The sequence below is a fragment of the Grosmannia clavigera genome, assembly GCF_000143105.1.
Source record: "Grosmannia clavigera kw1407 unplaced genomic scaffold GCSC_108, whole genome shotgun sequence".
NCBI classification, from domain to species: domain Eukaryota; kingdom Fungi; phylum Ascomycota; class Sordariomycetes; order Ophiostomatales; family Ophiostomataceae; genus Leptographium; species Leptographium clavigerum.
Window position 1 is genome coordinate 567810 of NW_014040837.1, and position 23390 is coordinate 591199.

At 58.4% G+C, this 23390-nt stretch overlaps 8 protein-coding genes across 8 annotated transcripts; 5 read left to right on the top strand and 3 right to left on the bottom strand.

Moving 5' to 3' along the window:
- Positions 1 to 102: 102 nt before the first annotated feature.
- Positions 103 to 1671, top strand: CMQ_6562 (btb/poz-like protein; the record flags this gene model as incomplete). Its single annotated transcript, XM_014320248.1, has 1 exon — positions 103 to 1671. The coding sequence occupies one exon, from the start codon at positions 103 to 105 to the stop codon at positions 1669 to 1671; it is 1569 nt and encodes a 522-aa protein (XP_014175723.1).
- Positions 1672 to 2547: 876 nt separating this feature from the next.
- CMQ_6751 (uncharacterized protein) lies at positions 2548 to 2895 on the top strand (the record flags this gene model as incomplete). The annotated part of the gene is made up of 1 exon (XM_014320437.1): positions 2548 to 2895. The coding sequence occupies one exon, from the start codon at positions 2548 to 2550 to the stop codon at positions 2893 to 2895; it is 348 nt and encodes a 115-aa protein (XP_014175912.1).
- A 200-nt stretch (positions 2896 to 3095) lies between these two features.
- On the bottom strand, positions 3096 to 4050 carry CMQ_6990 (methyltransferase; the record flags this gene model as incomplete). The annotated part of the gene is made up of 2 exons (XM_014320676.1): positions 3096 to 3429; positions 3488 to 4050. 2 exons carry the CDS (start codon positions 4048 to 4050, stop codon positions 3096 to 3098), a joined length of 897 nt encoding a protein of 298 aa, XP_014176151.1.
- A 653-nt stretch (positions 4051 to 4703) lies between these two features.
- Positions 4704 to 6573, bottom strand: CMQ_6622 (uncharacterized protein; the record flags this gene model as incomplete). Its single annotated transcript, XM_014320308.1, has 3 exons — positions 4704 to 5616; positions 5676 to 6124; positions 6196 to 6573. 3 exons carry the CDS (start codon positions 6571 to 6573, stop codon positions 4704 to 4706), a joined length of 1740 nt encoding a protein of 579 aa, XP_014175783.1.
- A 1068-nt stretch (positions 6574 to 7641) lies between these two features.
- CMQ_6697 (nb-arc domain containing protein) lies at positions 7642 to 12436 on the top strand (the record flags this gene model as incomplete). Its single annotated transcript, XM_014320383.1, has 3 exons — positions 7642 to 8002; positions 8065 to 11926; positions 12091 to 12436. The coding sequence occupies 3 exons, from the start codon at positions 7642 to 7644 to the stop codon at positions 12434 to 12436; spliced, it is 4569 nt and encodes a 1522-aa protein (XP_014175858.1).
- Positions 12437 to 13479: 1043 nt separating this feature from the next.
- Positions 13480 to 15023, top strand: CMQ_6863 (uncharacterized protein; the record flags this gene model as incomplete). The annotated part of the gene is made up of 2 exons (XM_014320549.1): positions 13480 to 14533; positions 14593 to 15023. 2 exons carry the CDS (start codon positions 13480 to 13482, stop codon positions 15021 to 15023), a joined length of 1485 nt encoding a protein of 494 aa, XP_014176024.1.
- A 1633-nt stretch (positions 15024 to 16656) lies between these two features.
- CMQ_6663 (uncharacterized protein) lies at positions 16657 to 17004 on the top strand (the record flags this gene model as incomplete). The annotated part of the gene is made up of 1 exon (XM_014320349.1): positions 16657 to 17004. One exon carries the CDS (start codon positions 16657 to 16659, stop codon positions 17002 to 17004), a length of 348 nt encoding a protein of 115 aa, XP_014175824.1.
- Positions 17005 to 18008: 1004 nt separating this feature from the next.
- CMQ_6679 (ankyrin repeat containing protein) lies at positions 18009 to 21851 on the bottom strand (the record flags this gene model as incomplete). Its single annotated transcript, XM_014320365.1, has 2 exons — positions 18009 to 21019; positions 21509 to 21851. The coding sequence occupies 2 exons, from the start codon at positions 21849 to 21851 to the stop codon at positions 18009 to 18011; spliced, it is 3354 nt and encodes a 1117-aa protein (XP_014175840.1).
- Between the last annotated feature and the right edge of the window lie 1539 nt (positions 21852 to 23390).

The following is a 23390-nucleotide window of genomic DNA, read 5'->3' on the forward strand; positions in this document are numbered from 1 at the left end:
CCGATGGCCGTGTAGCCAGCAGCAGCAGCAGCCGGCCAAGACGAGGGCAGCGCAGGCCTTTCGCGATTTGTTGGTTTTCATTGCACGACGCAGCAGCCGACGATGTCATCGGGCAGCGGGACGCCTCTGCCGTCGGGGCAGCCGTCTCCGGCGACGACGACAGCAGCGGCAGGGCCTGGGGCGTCGCCGCGGGGGGGTGGCGTGCCACGGCAGTCGCCGCACATCCCCCTGATCCTGCCACACGAGCGGGTCTTCCCCATCCAGATCGGGTCGGAGCTGTTCAAGCTGTCGGGGGCGTCGCTCTCGTCGGACGCGCCGTCGTACTTTTCGCAGTGCTTCCAGTGCCAGATGAAGGCGGCCGAGGCGGCGGGCGAGGACCCCGCAGCAGCAGTGCGCACGCTCTACATTGACCGCGATCCGGTGACATTCCGGGACATCTCGCTGCACCTGCAGGGCTACCACGTGGCGCCGCGGGACGGCACGCACTTTGTGCGGCTTTTTGCGGACGCGCAGTTCTACTCGCTGCCGCGGCTGATCTCGCAGCTGTACGAGGAGTCCATCTTTATCTCGATCGGCCACCGCGAGTTCCAGATTCCGCGCGATCTCTTCCAGGACCCCGGCAACGCGCCCAACTTCTTCACTCTCGGCTTTGCCATCTTCTTCAGCAGCCCACACGACCTCTTTCCGGGCCTCGACCGCCGCGGCCTCATCCGGCCGCCGTCCATCCTGCCGCCGGCCGTGCCCAACCGCTCGGCCGACACCTTTGCCGAGCTGCTCCGCCTCCTGCGCGGATACCCCGTCGAGATCCGCAGCGAGGAACACCGCAGCGCCCTGCTGCGCGACTGCCGCTACTTCAACTTCAAGGGCCTCGAGCAGCGCCTCATCGCCCACGCCCGCACCTACAACCAGGCCCGCCAGCGCCTCGAGATCGTCCTCCGCCTCCACGACATTCTCAAGTCGGGCATCTCGGTCGTGGCCGATCCCCCTTTCGCGTCCACGCCCATGTCCACGACCGTCTCACCACCGGCTGCCGCGGCCATCACCACGCCCGCCTGGGTCTGCTATGCCCGCCCCTTTGTCGACGACGGCCCGGCCGAGCTCGTGCTCGAGATCGGCGCCGAGGACACCAAGCTGCACTTTCTTCCCGCCGGCCTTCGCGCCGAGTTGTTTCGCGACGCCAGGACCCGCATCGCTCGCCTGCTCGAGGTCGTCGCCACCAAGCTCAGCCTGCCGCCCACCACCCAGCCGCTCGGCCTGCTGATGGCCCGTGGTGGCGCTGCCGGCCAGCCACCCTCACCCGGCAACACCCCCCTGAGCGACGATCTCGTCCGCGTCGTCCTCGAGCCCGACACCGCCATCAGCCTCGACGGCCAGCCGTTTGTCCTGCCGGAACACGTGGCCGTCGCCGACCAGACAGACCAGACAGGCCAGACAGATAGCCATGACCGCTCAGCAAAGCGTCGTCGCGTGGACTACGCCGCCCTCGCCGTCTCGCCCGCCACCGCCACGACCGCCTGGATCGTTCGCACCGGCCAGTGGCGCCTGCGCATCCAGCCCGCCAGCCACGGCAAGAGCGCGGTCGAGTGCGTGCTCGTCGGCGTGCGGCTGGACGCCATCCGCTCCGAGCTGGCACGCAACCGCCAGCGCGGCTTCCTCGGTGGCGACAGCTAAGGGAAGCCGCAAGCTTGCCACCGTCTATTCAATCTTGTTTATGTTTGGTTTTTGTTATTTTGGGCCTGCATATGTATCTCATGTGTTTACGTACGGAGTATAGCAGCGGGGAATTTCACTGAATTTCGCAAACGATCTTGTGGGGATGGCCCGCAAAAAGCCGTCGGCCGGTCTCCATTTCGGAAGCTTGTGTGTACGGAGTAGATCGTCTTACTAGGTGCAAGTTTCAGATACACGAGTTCTATTGTCATCACGTGGCCCGTGCGGATCTTGAGCATCCATGGGTCTCAGTACCGGGTGTCTAGCCCTCAACTATGTAAGTGTAAATGTAAGATATTACGGAGTACTAGTTCTTCAATTGAGACACCAGCATTCGTCCTAGCCTTCGTGGAGACTGGCGAAATCGATCGTGCCGTCTTGTCCGGGCAGCGACCATGTCGGGACTTCCAAAAGATCGAACATTGCACCCTCAGTTTTTCCTACATTCCAACTAGTTGAGATAACAGCCCTACTGTCCGAGCCCAAAGAGAGCGCATGCCGCCCCTCCGGTGCCAGAATCCCTCACCGCCTCGCCTCCTTATCATCTGCCGTCACGGCCCATCGTCTTGGTCGCGATATCGGGCAGCGCCTAGAACCTGATTCCTGGCCCCGCCTAAGCCCGGGACGATGGGCTGTGCTAGCTGGTGCCACACACCCCCCAAAGTGCATAAAACCGACGGCGCCACACACTTCTTCTTGCACACACCAGTCCGTCTGTACGAGTACACACAGTTCGACACGCCCTTGACCGTTTTTGTTTCGGCTCTTGCAGTTTTTTCCCCCATTTTTCCTTATATTATTCTTAATACGCCATTTGCCCCCACGACGTAAGCCGTCATGTCCGAGAAGACGCAGCCGTGGAAGAAGGCTTGGCCACCGACCGAGTACCAGGCTGCTTCTGCTTCTGCTACTGCTGCTGCTGCTGCGACGCCCATCGACTTTGGCGTTGCAGAAGGTGACATCGTCGTTGTCGACGGCACGGCCGCCAACGTCAAGCCGGCCGCACCGTTGCGGCTGCACCGGTCCGAGAAGACACAGCCGTGGAAGGCGAGCTGGACGGGCCACGCCGCCTCTGCTGCAGCATGTGCCACCAGCAGCGTGGACTATGGCGTCGCCCAGGGCGACACGGTCGTGGTCGACGGCACGGCAGCCAGCGTGAAGCCGAGCGCCAAGGTCCAGGCATGACAGCAGACGTGGGGGCTGCAATGGCTGCAGGGGATGCAGGGCTGGGGACAGGACGGGGGTCGATACAGTACGAGTACATAAACGGGCGGACATGATGTCATTCGTTTGTGCAGGGGTGGGCCAAAACTGTCGGAGTTTGAAATTCCGTTTTAACGTCTGTAATTTGCTTGCAACACATCTTGTCGTATCTTACATCGCTGCTACCACACCACCAGGATGCGCATCTCGATGCTTTCCCGCCGGAAGTCGGTCTGTGTGCGGCGAGGGTTATCAAACGACGCATGAGGGACACCAGGTGTGGCTCCGGCCGGCTCGGCGCTGTCGGCGTTCTTGAAGACGATCAGCTCGTCGGGCATCTGGCCGGACAGGTAGTACCACTGCTGACCGGCATTGTGGTGCACCTGCGTGTTCTCAAACACCTGGTGTCGATCCACCACGTCGCCGGCCATGGTATCGCGAGCAAAGTCGACCGTCCTAGCATCGCACACGGCCAGCGGCCAGTCCACGAGAGGGCCACGCAGAGGATGCCAAGCACTGTAAAGGGAGAAGAATGAGAGGCGATCCAGGATATGACAACACGACAATCACTCACTTTACGAGCTGCCACCTCCGGGCCAACACAGCTTCCGCATCCACGCCGTGCGCCTCGCGGATCACCGCCACACCGCCCTCGTACGTGTGGTCAATGTGTGCCCGCGATGCCGGCTGCTGCGTTCCGTACGGTCGTCCCGTCGACACTGGCCAGGCCGCGTGTCGCCGCCGCACCACATAGTCGATCAGCTCGGCCGACGCCGCCGCCAGCGCCTGTCGTACCGCCGCCAGTACCTGCGGTGCGTGCACGCCCTCGATGCGCTCCGGCTGCGCGTAGTCGTCGTAGGCCATGCTCGTGCACAGCGGCACCACGGCAAAGCCGCAGTCATCGTAGCGCAGGTCTGTACGACCGCGCAGGTCACGGAACTCAACCGGCTGCTCGACCCGCTCAATGTTGGTCTGCGGGATCCCATCTTCGGGCGCCGGGGCATACCGCAGCGTAAACGGCTTCTCCGTCTCGTATCGACGGTCGCGCGCCAAAAAGTGCATCCGGCCCTGCACGCTGTCCTGGCCGCGGGCCGGTGCCACTGCCGGCTGCTGGAGGGAAGTGGCGTCGACGGCCATCCGAACAGTAAGCGCAGATGCGTCTGATCTGCCTATTGTGCGTCGGGTCCTCACATAGCCCCTGCCAGCGTCCGCTTCTTTCCCTTTATCTCGAGCACAAGCTCGGTTGTAATTTGCTGCTTCTTCTTGGCGTGTCTGCCATGTTTGGAACGTTTGTCGGCTGATTCGGGCGGCTCGTATTGGTCGTATACCAAGCATGAGTACCGTAGCTTGGCTTCGCCACGTCACAAGTGCAAAAGGTGTGGGAGCGAGCGGTATCGGCCAGCACTGCCTCTCCCACCAGCCGTCAGCCCTGGTTTCGAGTTGACTCAGAGATAAGGCAGCCACAGATGAATATTGGCCGCATTTGCATCTCCATTCTTCGACATCTAAATTGATCCCGTCGTCAAATTGTCGATGCACGAAAGAAATGCAATTTGAAGTAGTTAGACATCATGAGACCGGTCGTGCTTTCCTAATCCAGTGTAAACGTCGTTTCCTCGTGACAAAATATTTTAGACAATTAGATGAAAATAAACGCAAAGGCAGAAGCTTCCAAAGTACGCAGAAAATACATCCAGTAATGCTCCAAGTAACCCGATCAACAATCATCGCATGATTTACAGACATCAAAGAAATCCCAGTATTATCCAAACACCCAATTGTTCGTCGCATCAGAACGTGGCGACCGGCATGTTTCCCCAAATGGTAGAGTGGTAATCTCGCAGCGGCTCGACGACAAACTGCTCGAGATCCGACTCGAATCGTCCCAAGTCTGACTTGAGCACCATCAAGCCGTCATCACTGAGCACGCGGCAGCGGAGACACGCGTCGACCACGCACTGGTAGGCATTGCCAATCTCGTCGCGGATCTCGTTGCTCTGGAGGATGGCCATGGCAGTGGAGTAGTCGGCCAGATCCATATCCTGGCGGCCATCATCGACGACGACGTCCGTCTCGTCCCCTCTCTCGTTGTCTGTCCGGATGTCCGACAGCCGCCTGCCCAGGGCCAGTTCGATGAGGGCAAAGCCGAGCCGGACGAGCATCGGGTCGAGGTCTGAAAAGGTCTGCCAGAACCGGCTGGGCGCTGGCGTGAGGCTGTGCCGCGGCATGTCCATGGACCAGAACCGCTGCGTGATGACGAGGTGATGCGATGAGTCGTCCTGTGCGACCGAAAAGTTGCGCCACGTCCACGAGCTCTCGATCCAGGGCGTCGGGTAGAACTGCAGGATCGTGGACGCCAGGTTCATTGCCAGCTCTGCGCGCACCCGCCGCTTCTTGCGCTCGGTGCCGCACGATGTCAGCCACTGGTCCATCGGCACAATGCTCATCGGCACGTTCTGCCGTGGCGCTCGCACCGTGTACCGATTGCTGTCGTTGCCCAGCACCCCGTTCAGCTCCGAGATGCCGGGCGAGTTGGGAGGCGACATGCGCACCGTGTGGATCCACTGGCAGAGGTCGGGGATCGGCGTGAAGTTCTGCACCCCTCGGATCTCGCTGTACTTGACCAGCAGCGCCGCCTGCTCGCACGGCTGCGCCGCCTGACTGCCGTTTCGTGCCGGCGACCATGTGGACCGGATCAGCTCGCTGTGAGGCAGAGGTCAGAAAGAGACGAAACAGCCTGGGGGACCACAAGAGACACCGACCTCATATCATCCTCCTCCTCATCTGGTGAACAGGTTGGCGAACCAACTGCTGTGACGTCGCTCTCTATCGTATCTGACCGTTCTCGGAGCCGGAAACTCGACATTGCCCTCGTCAGCTCTTCGGCCTGGAACATTACAAACGTGTCCGAGACGGACAGATTTGCCTGGTGGCCTCGGGAGCAGTTGCATCTGAAGCTCTTCCCAAGCACTTCATGAAAGCCATTGTAAAATTGGGTGTTTTCTCCCCTCCGCCGAACTTCCTGGGACTGTCTTCGGTGATGGGTCCGGGCTGTGGACGGCTTCGCATCAGCATATGCCGTGTTCGAGCAGGATTCGAGGAGTCTTCGGAGCGAATCGTTGTACTGTGCGAGACTGGTGATGCCCTTCTTGATTTCGTCCTTTCTAAGCACGCGTTTGACGCCTGTCATGATCGTGCTACCGCTCTTTTTCTGTCATGTCCAAAGGCGGGTCAGCACACGAGCACAGAAAAGAGGGCAGTGTAGAGCACGATTGCACTCACGGGGCCTTCTGTCTTTGAGGGACCAACAAGCTTCTGGAGGCTAGCTACCATCTTCGAGATTTGGCCGACTTGATGCTTGATCAGAATGCACATCTCAGGATCGAGCCGGCTCTCTAACCGGCTGCTAAACTCTGCATCTTTCCAGAGGCTCTCAAAGCTCTTCTCGCCGTTGGCAAGCCCGGCACGGTCCTTTTCCGAAAGATCTTCGTCACTTTGCAAGAGTTTGAGCACACACTCCTTGAATATTCGCTCTTGCACCTGGATAGTCAAGGCCAAGCTTTTACCCGTCCCGCCTTTTGTAACATCATACAGCTCTTTCATAGCTCCCACCACCGGCCAAAAGGCAAGGGCCAGTCCTATCACCTCAATACCAGACATGATTCGGTTCGTTGGAGTGACAAATTTCAGTGATGGTGGGATAAGACGCAGAAAGTGGTAGTGAAGACCAGGCGGAAATCTGGTGGCTCCGACTGTTAAGGACAAACCAGACGCATCCCCCACGCCTACAGAGCTTGGGGTTATGCTTTTTAGCCTTGAAAGGCGCAAGATCGTTGCAACAGGTCCGACCAATTAACATAACACGGTCGAGAGGAGTATGACAAAGGTAACATTGCTCGTCTTACCGATGGTATGACGCTACAGTAAAGGGCAACACAAACCGAAAAGAGAGCTGTTCCGGAACTGAGAAGCGAATGCTGATTGGCAGCTCTGACCGAGGATTTAGGCGACATTTCGACGACCTTACGAAATACCGCACAGCTGTGGCATGGGAAAACATGCGGGCTGACATGGGTATTGTCGGTATAGGACACACCAACAGATCCATCGGTCGACATGATACCCCATCCCTCGGTCGGCTGCTTTAGGATTGGTACGTCCTCCTGTAACTGCGCCCCGTCTGTTCTGGAAGAAGTGGGCGGAACCCCGCGTCAGCAGGACGTTGCCCAAGGCCGTGAGTGGCCGACGCTAGGCACACCTTGACGCAAGCTGCGTCATTCTCACAAGCTAGCAACGGTTCCCCCCACATCGCCCGACGATGAGGCTGATTTCCGCACCAATGCAGAGGTGCCTGCAGGTCGGCATGTTTTTCTACCGTATCGCCGGCTGACCAATCTTTGGCCAGATCAATGTTATCCTACTTTTGACTCCGTTATCTCCAGAGACCCTGGAGCCTGGAGGGGGAAGTAGGCTGTGCTCGTGCTCTAGACGCGTGAGCATGGCGAATAGACAGCCTTGCTTTCTTGCTTGTTTTAGCCGTCTGTCGCCAAGACTCGCCGACTTCCTTATCACTATTGGTTCTGCTTCTGAAACGCATTGATGGCCACCGGATGCCCCTCCCACTTTCAACCTGCCTCCGTGAGTAACATCGCTTTGTCCACCAAATTGCCAGGTCTCAGAGCATTCGAGGTACGCCAAGGAAATACAGCCTGAAGCTGTACTCCTACAATGTCGAGCTCTCTGAGTACTGGCATCGCCAAAGCTACCAACATCATGATTAAGCCGACGCACATGTACGACTCCATGGGGAGAAGGAAAGAGGGTGTGGTGAAGGCTGTTGCCGCCGCCCGTTTCGAAGACGCTTTGCAAACATTCAACAGGCTGTGCTCGAGGCTCCTGTCATTTTCCCACCTGATCACCGAGACCGAAGCAATCAAGCAGCTGGAAGATGTCTATGCCCGCTTTTCGACTTGGGGTCACGAGACTGGCGCCGAAGACCTATCATTGGACCGGAGGCTTCGCAAATCTAAAGAGCTACATGAAACTGTCATTGATATATTGCATGAACTCCAATCGGCGCTGGATGATGGTGAGTCAGTGCAGAGTGCGGATTCTTTTGCTGGACAACGATGTTCTAACACTCAATATAAGGCATGCAGTTAGTGGAAGAACAGCAGTTTGCGGACTGGACGAAACAGCTTATCGAGCAACAAGACTTTGACCCCCCTGCAATCATAGAAGAGATGGCACAAGATGAAGTCGACCCTAGGGACACTGGCCCCACCGGGCCCCCTGTTGATGACGCGCAAGCAACTGTGCTTATGGAAAGACTCCTGGAAGCGGTCGACGAAATCAGCGGCAATGTCGACAACCTCATCATGCTCGGCCCCAGCCTTGAACGGCCCTACCCCCAAGATATTGACGCATACGCATCCAGTATCAGCAATACGAGCGATATCAGTGACAGCATGGACATTGAGAGGGCGTGCCTGGAGTTTCCTATTGCTTCAAGCATACTCCAGAAACGACTGGGCCGCGCAAACTGGAAAAGACGGATCGCACAGATGGTGGTCCACGAGCAGAACCGGAAAGACGGGAAGATCCATCCCCCCAGACAACGGACCAAGAAGACAGTTCGACAGGAGGTAGCCCAGGATGCCTTCAACTTCCAGCAGCCTACGCTTAGAAGGGAGAAGCTAGTGGTGGTACCGAAGTTTCTGCCTCTCATGTCGGTGACGGCCAGTACTGCAGAGGTGTCCGATACGGCGTCAGACCTGTGGGACACGAATCCCAGGTCTAGCACATCCAAACTCAATCGTGCTAATTCGGCCACGACGTTGGCAACAATGGCAACATATGAGTCTAATAAGAAGGTCCAGACTGGAATGAAAATGCTACAGCTGGCGGCGGCCAAAGAGGCCATGTTTCCAAAGACACCAGTGCAGCTCACGGAGATTCCAAAAGGCCGTACAGTGGCGTTCACATGCAACTTTTGCGGCTATGACCTTGAGGCGGGCGGGAGAATTCAGACAGAGGAGGACTGGAACCAGCACCTACTAGAAGATTTGGAGCCGTACCTATGCACGTTTGACAAGTGCTTCAGTGCGCAAGAAACATATGCGCGACGAGATGAGTGGTATCGTCACGAGCTAGAGTCGCACCGAGTTCACAAGGCATGGGTGTGTCCGGCATGCCGAGAAGAGTTCAAGACCAAGCAGGAGGCGACGGAGCACCTAATGCAGATCCACTGCTGTGACTTCAAAAACGAGAAGGAGGTGGTCATGATGAAAGCCATGTTGAAGCAGACGCTCTCCAGCCGGATTTTAGGGACACAGATATGCCCTCTTTGCGGCGAAAAACTCGAGGCTCGCCGCTGCAAAGAGCATATAGCGCGACATCTGGAGTGCTTTGCTCTACTCTCGATTGCCGAGGAGGCCACGTCTGATGAGGACGAGTCGGACGATATCTTTTCGCAGAGTGACGACGCGATGTCGGACCGCGGACGGAAGGAGCTGGTGCTGAGCACGTTTGTCAGGGAGCAGTTCAACCTCAATCTGGAGAGAGGTCAGCAGCCACCGGATCGTTTTATGGACGGAGGCGGTGGGCTGGATCTGCTGGAAGACATGTCTGAGTGTGGCGATTCCAAGGACTCGGAGCCGCGCATAGGAAATGCGCGGCAGCGGGAGTCGACACAGATGTTGATGGACAAGATGTTCCACGGCTACGGTGGCGCACATCCGACGATAGCAGCACGGAGAACGGCGACGACAACGGCAGAAACGTCCGGCAAGCGAGCAGCACGCTGGCCACAGCAACAGCAGCAGCAGCAGGTTGGAGGGCCCCCCTCGCTGGCATCATTGACAGAGAAGCTGCCCCTATTGCGGACATGGTCGTTTCCGCGAAACGCAGACTTTATGGGCCGCGACAGGGAGCTGGCAAACCTGTACAAGATCCTGTCGGAGCCGGGCAAAGTGTGTGTGGTCAGCGGCGAAGGCGGGATGGGCAAGACAGCACTGGCAGTGGAGTACACATGGCGATACGAGCAGAGCTACCACTACATTTTCTGGGTACAAGCTGAGACGCCGGTGGGGTCCAGTGACACGTTCTGCCAGATTGCACAGCAGATGCGGCTAGTGCCCGAGGGCACGGACCAGGAAACGATGATCCGACTCGGACGGGAGTTTCTGGAAGGGATTCGGGATAAGCGGTGGCTGATGGTGCTGGACAACGTGGAGAAGTGGGACGACATTGACGTGTACACGCCAACGAAGACGTCGGCGACGCAGGGGTCGATCCTGATTACGACGCGACACGAGAGCCTGACGGCGCCGTCACGGCCGGTCAACTACTTCCGCACGACGCTGCAGGAGCTGAGTATCGAGGAGGGCCGGCAGCTGCTGATCCACGGGCTGCCCGAAGACCTGCGGCCCAAGGAGATGTCCCTGCGCGACCGGGAGTACAAGGTAGCGGGCGAAATTGCCGGGCTGGTGGGCCTGCCGCTGCTGATCGTGTACATCTCGGGCTACATCAAGAATTTGGGCTGCACGCTGTCGGAGTTCTGGGAATATTGGAACGAGTGGCGGCCAAATGCCCGTCTGTCGGGAAGCGGAGGTGGCAGTGGCGATGCCGGTGGTGAAGCCGGGAAAGGATCCGGGGATGTCGAGGATGATGCCACAGAGGGGACGAGCAAACGCGACACGAGCGGACGCGAAGGGGTTTTTTACATGGCGCTCCGGGACCTGAGCACGGACGAGAAGAAGCTACTGAAGATCATGGCCTTTCTGGACAGCGACGGGATCCAACGAGAGCTGTTGGAGTGGAACGATGCTAGCCGTCCGGGGCCGGGGTATCTGAAGAAGAGTCGACTGCGGCTGATCATCAGCAAGCTCAAGGGCCAGAGCATCGTGACGGAGAAGCGGCAGGGCGAGCGGGAGACGTACAACGTGCACCGGCTGTTGCAGGCGCGACTTCTGCAGGACATGAACGGCAACCAGGCGGAGCGGGACGAGATCTTCATGCTCGCCTTCAGCCTGATTCGCAGCCGGCTGCCACGACCGTCTCTGGACACGCCAGAGCCACACAAGTGGAACGCGTTCAAGGAGTACCTGCCACATGTCCTGAGCCTGCAGCGGGCATACGCGAACCCGCTGTCGATCGTGACGGTGCGGCCGTTCCGCGGCCTAGCCGAGCTGTTCAAGGACGGCGGCGTGCTGTTGTGGCAGCGGTATGTGCACGGGGACGCGCTGAAGCTGCTGCACTCGGCCGAGAAGATCCTCGATCAGGTGCGGCAGTACAGCGACAAGAGCGACAAGAGCGACGGCGGCCATGATGAGGGCGACAGCGACGAGGACGAGAATCTGCGGGCCGAGGTCAACATTACGATCAACCTGCTGCTACAGTACTTTGGTATCAGCTTCCGCAAGGAGATCCGGGATCGGTCGGCCGCGATCTTGGCGTATCACGAGCGAGTGGCACGACGGCGAGGCCGAGACAAAGGCGTCGACGACGGTGATCATGGCGGCTCCGACGACTACGAGGACCAGCTGATGGTCAGCAACGCGCGGGCCGACTACGCCAACACGCTGCTGCAGTTCAACGACTTCCGGCAGGCCGAGCCGATCTATGAGGCCTGTCTGGCGACGTTCAGCGCGGCAGCCAGCACGAGCGCCAAGGACAACAGCGACAGCAACACGGCCTTTGCGCTGGCCAAGCTGCACCACCATCTGGCGTACTGCCGCATGTACCGGCACCAGTTCGACGAGGCGGTCGAGCTAGCCGACCAGGCCGTCCGCATCATCGAGCGGGTCAGCGACATGGCCATGGCGCTGCGGTATCGCTTCGACCTGGCCTGCATCACGCTGCAGTCAGGAAGACGAGAACAGGCCCTGGCCCTGCATCAGGGCATCCTCAAGGCCCGGCTCGGCTTCCAGGGACGGGCCAGCTACTTTACGCTGCAGAGCCAGTACGCCGTGGCGGCGCTGTGTCATTATCTGGGGCAGCTGGAAGAAGCCGAGTGAGTTTGATCCTTTGCTTTCGTCCTTTCTTGTTCTTGTTCTTTTGTTCTTCTTCCTGTCTTGTTCTTCCTCTCTTCTTCTTCTTTTTCTTTTTTCTTCTTCTTCTTCTTCTTCTCTTCTTCTTCTCTCCTTCTTCTCTCCTTCTCTCACACTAACATCCCAGGATGCTCATGAAATCGGCCCTGTCCAAAGCGGCCGGTCGAGGCGGCAAGAACTTCTGGCCAGACGCAGCAGTGGCGCGCACCAAGTACCACCTCTCCTTGGTAATGGCAGAGCGGGACAGCAGCCGGGGTCTGGTCGGGATGGATGAAGAACTTCGGACACGGCGGCAGGACGAGGCTCGTAAGCTGGCCTTTGAGGCCAAGGACGTTTTGTCGCGGATGCTGCCTTACGACCCAGAGCCGATCACAGGTGTTAGGGAGGAGGACACGCTGGCGCTGTTCGATCATCTGCAGCCGGTGTTTGGCGGTCGGTTCACGAGCACGAAGCTGTTGGGGTATATTTCATAGGGGAGAGGATGAGAGAAGGGAGAGCGAAAAAAATGGAAAAGAGGACACAAAAACGGGGAGACATGAGGAAGCGAAAGCGAAGCGAGACAGAGGGACAGAGCGGAAACGAAAGTGGCCGTGGCAGAGTCGGGCAACAGGCCTTTGACAGAAGGATTCAAGCACATCTGGCACACAGGACTCGGGCTGAATAGCCAACAAACCAGAATTGTCAAGCGGGATTTCAAATGGTTCGGATACCACACGAAAACCAAAGAGGAATTGGAGGCTGACCCATTTCGCCGAGAGTCGGAGCGTAACTGCCTTTTGTCGCATCGTCTCTGTGCCGCACAGCTCCTTCCGTGCAGAGGCTGCATACAAAACCAATAGTGCATGCAATCCCTCCCACTCACTTCTACGCCCGGGTTTTCGTCACAAGCTAGGCCAGACGAGAATGAAAAAGCAAACCTGGCCGCCAGTTGGGCCGCAGAGTGCTCACCGCATCTTTTGCCCTTCACTACTCATGCGCCTTGTCGCAGACCGGAGATTGAAGGGGGGGAAGGAATCGAATGGTTGGGAGTGGGCGCTTACAAGCTATCATGCAGGGCGTATCGCTTGCAGCAGACACACGGTCAGACGCACCAGTATTCCGATGGCGGCATAATAATGGCCATTCGACCCTTTATGAGGCTCTTTTTCCAGTCAATTTCCGCGCCTCACGACGCCTTGTCCTCTCTTCTTGTCCATTGAGCTCTCCGCGATCCAAGCTCACCATCAGGCGGCGGAAGCCCAACAACTCTGCATGATGACAACCTCCATTCTGGAAGGCACAAGGATTGCCAGAGGCGGTGTGTTTGAATACACATATACATGCGATGGGATCACCGACACTGAACCCGTCTTAGGCCAACGATTTCTTGATCTCTGCCTCTACAGCGTCTGTTCTGCTGCCTTGTCGTTTTTCTGAATATCTCGCTACCTCGTCTATCAGATAATCTTTGTCCACACCCCACACCCCTCTAACTTCCTAGGGTTCACGTGCAGGAGCCAGCTAGAAATCGGCGATCATGACACCGATGGCCATACGAGAGGAAATCGTCCCTGGGGGCGACGTTGTATTGCAGCTCCAGCGGCTGGTACCTGCTCCCATCGCTACAGCAGACGAAGAAGCTGATATCGTCCCACCAGCATCGCCAGCCACCACTGTTGCTACCATGGTCGAGGACGGAGCTGCCATCGGCTCGCCGCCGGACAGCCCCCTCGCCGTCCCGCACAAGAGCGCCAAGACAGCCCAAACAGTCCAGACGGTCGAACTCGTTGTGTCGTCCAACACCCTGCGGATGGTCTCGTCCGTTTTCGACACCCTTCTTAAACCTCTACAGCAGCAGAGAGACCCCATAACACCGGCAGCGACCCCAACAGCCATCACGAACATCCCTACGCCTCCTGCCAGCCCGACAGTCAGGAGGAAGAAGAAGGGCTCGCTGAACAACGATACGGCAGCAGCAGCTATACCCACACCACCTTTGCAAGTTCTAGACCCGCTCACTGCTGTCGCACCCTTCGTCTTAGCACTCCCGGAAGACGACGCCGCTGCGATGGAGCTGCTGATGCGACTGGTACACTTCCGACTCGGTGATATATACACCCCAGGTGGAGACGGTGTGCATAGCGGGCTTCCAGGGCCACGACTGCTAGAACAGCTTGCCTATGTGTGTGACAAATACCGCTGCGCGGGTGCGATTCAGGGCGTCAGCGACTCGTGGATCAGAGAAAACATGGAACGGCTAGCCAGCGCCATGGAACACGAGACAAGCAAGACATTCAAGGTCGACAGAGCCGACCGGGTCGAGAAAGGACCCAAGGCAGACCAGGCAGCGGATGCTACCCAAGCCTCTCAGATCCTTGATGGTTACTGCCGCCTTGTCGTGTTCGCCTATGTTGCCGACCAGCCGCGCGTCTTCTCCGACCTCTGTTGGCATCTGGTCCTGCACCACGGCGGTCCAATGACGACGAATCTGCAGGCGGGCGCCTGCTTCTCGGCGGTTCCGACGATGCCAGACGTATCCACTCCGGCGAACATCCTCGCAGACCACCCGCTACTGGCGCAGAGCGTTGCAGGTCAGTAGAAGTTCGCCTGCCCGTATTCCCTCTGTTCGCTTCTTCCTAACCCCTGACAGTCCTGCTCGAGAGCCGCCGACTGGCCAGCTGCAGCCGATTTCACACCGCTCTGACTGAGCCGCTCCGGTTCGACTGGAAAGGCACGGGTGATCAACCGCTCTGCACTGTAGGCCGCGAGGCCATGGGCGTTTATATCAAGACCATCACAGAAGCCGGCCTGCTCACCCACGACCTTGTCTATTCCGGCCTCAGCGTGCAGCAGCTGCTGGACGGCATCGATCGTCTGCCCCCGATCCGACCGTGCGACTATCCTATCAAGGACTCCTGCTTCGGCCATTCCGGTTCCGGTTTCGATCTCGACCTTGTAGCTAGCCTTCGAACTGGCAAGGACAGCATCCTGGGATGCCGCGATAGTTACACGTGTCTGGACTGCATCCGCACTGGTGGGCAGTCACAGCAGAAGCGCAGGTGTCGGGTCAACCATTCGTAAGGGGGGGTGGGGAGCTGAATTGACTGGCCAATATATCTATCGTATTTACAAATATACTATTTTTGGCCCATCCTACACGTAAAATGATTGATAGTCTCACTCATTTCGAGTTGCATATTTAGGGTTGAAGGAGTGCATGATATGGAGGTGAGGATGAGGCTAGCCGTGATAAGGGCGTATTAGCAACTGCTCAGCGACCGTTTGAGGTTAGAGTACATGCATTCAGCCTATATAGAACGCAATGGACGTTTTGCCTGTAAGACAAGTCGTTGCTAGGGCAAATAACGGTTGTGCCGCACTGCAAAGCTCTTTATTTGGGGGAATGCGTATGGCCTTCAGCCTTGTCTATAACGGCTATATGAGACCTAACGGCCGCCCTCCACTGAAGAGCAATTCAGCATGTCCACGTTTCGCGTCTTCCGTCTCATTTTCTGCACAGAACCTCGGTGTTTTCGAGTCTCCCCGCGATGGCATCGAGGCTACATCCAACCAGTGCGCGCTTCGAACACTATACAACGTTACAACAGCCAATTCCGTCTGATCGGCGCTTTCACCTTTGCTCTTCCTGCAGCGAGCCGTCCGCTTGAACGAGCAGAGATACGAGTTACTGTTGCGGCTGCTGCACCTAATGATCGACTCCAATTTGCATCGTCACGCGGCCTCTTCGTCCAGTTCGCTAGCCTAGGTAACGTCAGATCAGGCCACTTTATAAGTCATCCTTGCCTGCATTATGCTGACCGATCGCCTCGTGCCTTGCTGCCTACGAACTCGAGCCGCAATCAAACCAAGCCAACACGAGTCGAGTCTGACGTCCCCTTGCCGACCTGCCTCTTATCCCACCCTGCCCACACAAGCGAGCACCAGCCAGCAGACCAAGGGTACGGTCCGTATCCGGGGTCCCGTTCTTTTTGTGCATCCCGTGCACAATGGGGTTTCCTTCTTCCTCTCCGTACGCGGTGCTGACGACGATTCGAAAGAGCGAGTGAGAAGGAGAGGGGATCGTCCCTGAGGCATCTGATGGCTTGCCCGGCATACCCAACTCGTCTTAGGCACACACAACCTGTAGCGGAACTCGGGCTTGTCCGGTCCGTCTAGAGTACCCCAGACTGCTACGCGCTAATACCTAACAGATGAATGGGAACAATGCATTGTGTGGACGTTTAGCCCTCCGGCTCTGAAGACCAGGTTGTTGATTGGTGCTCGGACAGAGTGCATAGTACAGACTGGTTCGCCCAGACAAAACGCGAACCCGGGGAAGAGCCGCACCGCATCCTAATTTCATTGGTCGTGCTTACCATCCCCAGGCTAAATTTGTACTATAAGATTTGTTTGTTTGCTGTCTATGCTGTCTTGCTCGACCTCTCCGCAAACGTTCCCATCTATCTCTCCTTTGGTGCCCCAATTCCCTTGCTTCCTTTCCTACGCGGTGCTGTATTTTTGGTAGATTTCGTCTACATTACCGACCTTACGAACAGTTGTGCTTTTTTTGCAACCGTTCTGCATTTTGATTACGTCGTGCGATAAAGCACACCAACCACTCCCCAGCATTTCAGCCCACCGTGTGCCTCGTCTGTGGACACAAGTGCCATTTTTGCCTTGCCTCGTTCGAAAGCTGTCAGCCGTCAGTGTGTCAATGAGCGAAGACCATGTCGAAACGCCACTGGCGCACGTTGGCGGCTGGGCTTTGGACGTGCCCCTGATTGCACCGCTCGTCATCGACTTTCAGGATGACATCCTGTCCGACACGCTTCCAGACTGTCTTGACACTGGACTGGCTATGACTCACGCCAATGAACGGCAGCTACAGCAGCAGCCGCACAACGATGGAGACGTGGCCGACACGCCCCTTGACGGCGCAGAAGACAATGTCGCCGTTCGCATCTTAAACACTGCCGACCAGGGGTCGGCCGCTGAGAGGGCCAAGTTCTACCGAGAACGTGCGATTCTGTGTTTGGGAGGGCTGGCTAGCAAGCTCGTCTAGTCAGCCGCCTGCACAGGTAGCTGTGGTTAGCGCGTATCGGGAACCAAACAGCCTTTCAACCAGGGCTTGTCTAGATTTCCCGGTTCGTTGGTGTCCAACCTACCTCAGGATTTTCTTGCATCCCAAGTGGCTGCCCAACCGAGTTCGTTGCCTTCCTGGTTCTTCCCCCACTCTCGTCTTAGTTCGTGCCCCCCATACACTCGCTCCTCTCTACCATTCATCTCTCCGGCCCGTCAGTTAGCCGCACCTGACAGCACACCACAGAGCGGTTGTTCCACGTTGGTTCGGGCCCGCCATAACATTAGCATCTCCTCCCGCATGTCGCACTCGGTCTCAGCAACGCCTTTTCCCGAGAATTGCCTATCTTGTGCAACATTACGTCACCTGGCCTATCTGTGCGCCTTAATCACAGCCACAGACGCAAGATCGTCCGAATCTGCAGCCGGTCAGAAGCACGTCTGTGTCCTACGTCCCACCTGCACGTCTGTCAGATTGTGCGTCGGCTGAATTGTCCGAAGCCCTGGAACAGCAGCCTTGCGCGGTTGTGTCTCTTCTGTCTCAGACAAACTCGATTTGATAGTCATGTCTGGGCTCACTTTCTCCTTTGTGAAATGAAGGATGGCACACTTTCCTTCCCATGTTAACCATGCGGTTTTATTGACAATCGTCAGAATTACATTTTTTTGTCTCCTACAAATAGCAAGGCTCCTACTATGTACGCCCCATCTACACTACACATGCTCCTGTACTTCCACAAGTGTACCTAACTGCCTGTTATTTATCTTTCAATTCACTACACTCTTTGGATATTGTATTTATCTCAATTCACTACCCTCTTTGAATATTGGATTTATCTCAATCCAACACCCTCTTTGGATATTTTTGTATTTATCTCAATTCACTACCCTCTTTGGATATTGTATTTATCGGCCATAGCTACAATAAAGGCTCGTAGCACACCCACGGCAACGTACGCGACCATGAACCTCCTAGCACGCCATCCGCTACATCACCATCGTCATATCCCGCGGCTCCGGCCCACGCCGGCTGCTCGCCACGGTCCACTCGTCCAGCAGGGTCGGCCGCTGGCACACGCCCAGCGGCAGCTGCTTGATGCTCGTCAGCAGCACGCGGCAAGCCTCGAGTCGACCGTACAGGGCGACGTCGTGACGCGCCCGCTGGCGGCACTGGGCATCGATGATATCGAGCACGCCGCGGCCAGCGGCATCACGCACGTGCACGTTGGCGCCGTGGTCCAGCAGCGTCGTCAGGGCGATCTTGCGGCCCAGCCGCGCGGCCACCAGCAGGGCCGTCTCGCCACGACGGTTGCGTCCGTCGATGCGTGCACCTGCCGCCAGCAGCGTCTCCAGAATCGCCGCCAGGCTCTTGGCCTTGTCCTCCTGGTCGTCTGCAATGTGCACCACAAACGACGTCAGCACCGTCTGGCCTCGTCGGTCGTAATGGTTCACGTCCACCACCGTCGGTGGCGATAGCAGCCCCTGCACCAGCCGCAGCCGTGTCGCCATCTGTGGCCCGTCGGCCGACGTGTGCAACAGGTTGGCCGACGACGTCGCTCCTCCGAGCCCTCCGAGACTGCCGATTCCTCCGATTCCCCCGATGCTGCCGAGACCCCCGAGAGCCCCCATCGGACTGCCCAGAAACATGGAGTTCGTCGGCGTCGTGCTCAGGCTCGGAGCCGTGCTCAGAGCTGTCGTCGTGCTGGCCGTCGTGCCGAGGCTCGTCGCTGCCGTGCTGCTGCTGCTGCCCGGACTCAGCAGGTCTGGCCCCCGCTTGTCCATCGTCTTCTTCTTCGGTGGCCGCCGGCCCGTGCTGATGGCGTTGCGGTGCTCGTCCATCATCCGCTTGTCCACAATCGCCTGCGCCAGGCAGTGCAGCCCGTTCCGGCCCTCGGGGTCCTCCATGCTCGGGTGGCTGTCCGATGCCGTGACGATGCGCAGGAGCGACTCGTGATGCCGGATGAAGGCATCCTCGCTCGCAAAAATCACGCTGCTGATGCCCTCATCCACATCGATCCCATCGCCCGTTGCTGCTGCCGTTGCCGTGCCGCTGCGTGGTGTCGGAGACCGTGAAGAGCTGCCCAGAGCACCCCCGCTGCCCTCTGCCGGCGGCGATGACTGCCACGGCGGCACCACGTCGTCCAGCATCACCACACCCCCGCCGCTGTCGCTCCCGTCCAAGCTGCTGCCCCCACCACCACTGCTGCCGCCCATCAGCGGCAGGTTGTTAAAGGCATCCCGACGAGACAGTGCTGCCCGCTCGTAGTGCTGGGCAATGCCTGCCAGGATCACCGGGTCGTCGACAAACATCTGCAGCCGGTGGAAAAACGACCGGCCGTACACGTCCGTGGCATACACCAGATGAGCCGGCGAGACTGCACTGCTGCCGCTTGCTGATGCTGCTGCTGCTGCCAAGGCCGCTGCCGCGCTCCCATCGTCGCCCATGCTGCTGCTGCTTCCCCGGCGGTCCCGCAGGTGTGTCAGCAGCTGCAGCAGCGGTGCATACGGCTCGTGCAGCCCGACAAACCAGCCCGGTGCCAGCAAGTGCAGAAACGTCTGTCCGGCCGTGTTGGCCGCCACGATGCTGTCGTCGTCACTGTTGAGCACCATCGCCAGCAGCTGCATCTGCACGCCCTCGCGTGCTGCAAACAGGTGCAGCAGCGTGTGTCCAAACCGGTCCCGTCGTCCCATGCTGTGTGGTGCCGTCTCGTGCAGCAGCGCCTGCGCCTCTGGTGCCAATCGTCCGTCACCCAGTACCCAGAAAGACCCGTTGTCCACTGCTGCTGCTGACACCGCCTCTGTCACTGCACACCAGTATCGCCGCTCGCGTGACTTCTTTTTATCTCGCCCACCCAACCGGCTGCCATGGATTCCCATCGGCTGTGGCATCCCGCCGAGACCGTCACCCTGCTGCTGCTGCTGCTGCTTCTGCTGCTGCTGTCGCCGATGGTGCGGACACGCCTCGTTTCGGTACCGGTATGCGTTGAAGAAGTCGCCCGGCAGCGCCAGCCGAGGACTGCCCACCCCGTCACCGCACGCTCCCAGAAATACCGGCAGGTTTCCCTGTGTCGGCCACAACTGCTGCTTGCGCTCATCGTCGCGCATCTGTCCCGACGCGTCTGAGCTGTCGCCTGTGCTCATGCTGGTGCTGTGGCTGTGGCTGTGGAAGCCACCACCGCCGCTGCTGCTGCTCCGTCCCGGCCCAAACGTGCCGTCGTATTCGCCGTCGCTCTCGCTCGCACAGCTGTTGCTCACCGCGCTGCTGTCGCTGCTCACGCTACCGCTCCGCGCCTTCTTCCGGCCGTTGCTGGTGCCACTGCTGTGGTTCTTGTTGCTGCTGCTGTTCATGTTGTTGTTCTTGCGCCGGTGCTTCCGCACCCGGTGAGGATCCGTGTCCGGCTCAAACACCGGCACGCCCGCCTCGTCCGAGTCGACGCTGATCGTAAATCGCCGCAGCAGGTTCGACACCTGGTTCGCATAGTGCGTCGAGCAGCCCGACAGTCGCTTCTTCAGGTCCTGAATTGTCTCCGTGCTGACGTCGGACGACGCCGTCGAACAGGCCCCCGTGCTTGACCGCCGTTCCCGCTGTTGTTGCTGCTGCTGTTGCGCATACAGTGGCAGTCCCATGCCGTTCGTCGGCGAGCTGCCATCCAGGGACACGCCTAGCTCGTGGTGCCCTCCATGGTGGCCCCCGTGGTGGTGGATCCCGGCTGTTGCCAGGGCCGCCGGTGAGTGCTGTGACAGGTCAAAGGGCGCACTGCTGATCGTCATGCGCGTTGCTGCCTCTACGTCGGCTGCGCTGGTACCCACCGGATGGGTCGGGTAAAATCCCGGCCAACTGCCGCCCACGTATGCTGGAACGTGGTGGGTCATCGACTGCATTGACAGCGCGTGGTGCTGTGACGGCGGTGGCGCCTGCTGCTGGTACTGTGGGTGGTAGAAGTCGGCATATGGCTGCTGGTGCATGCTGCTGGGGTCTGGCGGGTGGGGGAAATAATCTGCCGCCGGTTGAGTCGTTGGTGGTGGTAGGGAGGGCGGCGGTGCGTGCTGATGACTATGATACTGTTGCGAGTGGTGGAGGTGTTGTGAAAGCATCATCGGCTGCGCCAACTCCTGCTTCACCTGGTGCATCCCCATGCCGTTGCCGCCGTAGACGGGCGACTGCAGAGGAGCTTGATGCGGGTGGTGTTGGTGATTCGGGTGGTGCGGGTGTTGCTGGTGTTGTTGGTGCATCTGCTGGTGTTGGTGATGCGGGTGTTGCTGCTGGTGTTGCTGGTGTTGCTGGTGTTGCTGGTGTTGCTGGTGTTGCTGGTGTTGCTGGTGTTGCTGGTGTTGCTGGTGTTGCTGGTGTTGCTGGTGTTGCTGGTGTTGCTGGTGTTGCTGGTGTTGCTGGTGTTGCTGGTGTTGCTGCTGGTGCTGCTGGTGCTGCTGGTGCTGTTGCTGATGCTGGTGTTGCAGCGGTGATGGCTGCTGGAGCTCTCCATCACCATCCCGGTCCCTCGCAGACTTGCGGGTCCGCTGCGTCGACGCTGACAAAAGCTTGATGCGCTGGTTCATGTCCTCACGAGACTCGGGCCGCAAGTATCTCGGATCGTGGTCGAGCATGTTGTGGATCGTCTTCTGCGCCGAATTCTTGCGCGGCTTGAACACATCGTCCTCCAGCACCTTGAGAATCTTGTCCACCGACAGCGTCGTGTACATGTACAGCCGTGCCAGCTTCCGCGACCGCGTGCTTGTCCACTGCGGCGGCCGTCCAATACGTCCGGGCACGTTGCCGCCCTTACCGCCAGCACCCTCCGAGTCGCGGGCCGCCGGGTTTGGTGGCGCCATCGTGGTAGGTGGCGGCAGACAATGACCGACGAGGGCGGCGGGAAGAGATGGCGGCAGACGACCTGGCAGCTGGGAACAGAGCGGACAGAGACCTGGGTGGAGAGGAAAAATGACAACCTAGGACGAGGATCCAGATTCGAGGCGGCCCGGAACTGACAAAAATGACAGGCGCACAGAGAGAAGATCAAGAAGAAGAGAAAGTAATTAAACTAGGGGAGCACGGCATGCCGTCCAGAGGCTGGACACAAACTATCGGATAAGGTGTGGATGGGGCTATATATGAGGGGACGACGAAGCAAGAACGTAGGTTAGATAAAGCAGAGAGGCAGGCTAAGGAACGTTTGTGGGAGGCGGTGGGGGCCACACCCATCGTCTGTGAGCCTTAGCCCGAGCACTACTTTAGGCCCTGTTTCTGCAATGGGTCGAGTGTACCTGGGGTGATGAGGGAGCCACAGGCCAAAAAGAGAAAATAAACGGAGGCGAATGATGGCTGGGTATGGCTCTGGGGGGGGGGACGGGAGGGAGGGGGGGGGGGATAGTATACGGAGGGGGGTGGTTCAAGAAAAGACCAAGAAGAATGCTTCGTGGATATTTCTCGTGCAGGCAGAAACGAGATGAGAAGGTAGAGAGGCCCAGAGAAAAGAGAGCCCAAAAAAGAACAAAAAAATAAATAAGAAACTAAGAAAAAATGGAGACAGCATGACGAGGTCGAACCAAAAAAGCAGACGGTTGGAAAATGAGCCGGAATCCAGGGCCAGAGAAATGCTGTGGTGCTGCACTGCAAGACGGACTGAGCGACAGCTCATGCAGATGACTGCTGCCCAGGCCGATACAACGTAACGGCAGCCACTGCAAGACAGAGACAGGCAGCATGGCCGGGGTGTGGCGTTGCCCGTGCCGGTTCGCGCAAAGGCCCATGCATGCATGATTGGAGATGATCCAGACAGGAGGCCCAAACCAGGTCCCATGTCCAGGCAGCAGAGCCAGCCCAGCAGACAAGGCTACGCCCTGCGTTGACCCTGCCAGCAAGCAAGTGGTAAGACGATAGATACAACGGGGGCTGTGGCAGAGATGTGATGGCGGTCGTATACCGGTGCAGATGGTCGACGGTGTATACTGCTAGATGGTGTGTAGATGAGAGGCACGGCGAATGGGGATTTAGCACGGCGAATGGAGCTAGAGCACGGCGACTGGATGAGGAGACAAATTAGGAAGGGGAGAGGGGGAGGGGGGGGGGGGGAGGGGTGAAGTGAAAAGGTAGGAGCGACCCAGGGTGTGGGGGTGAGTTTAGGGCTGTTTCCGGCTATTCCTGCCCTACGCCATACTACGACTATGGTAGCAAAAAAAAGGTCATCTCCCAAAGAGGCATCTGCTCTATTAGGACTCGACCAAGCCTTTAGTCTCCACGATCTACGTCGTCGTAATGCGCAAATGCCGTGTACGCCTCGTACTCACAGACCATGCCATCTTCCCCGCCGCGACCGGCTGCGTGGGTAGCTTTATTCGCACATTCCTCGCCGCACGAAAGGCTGCAATACC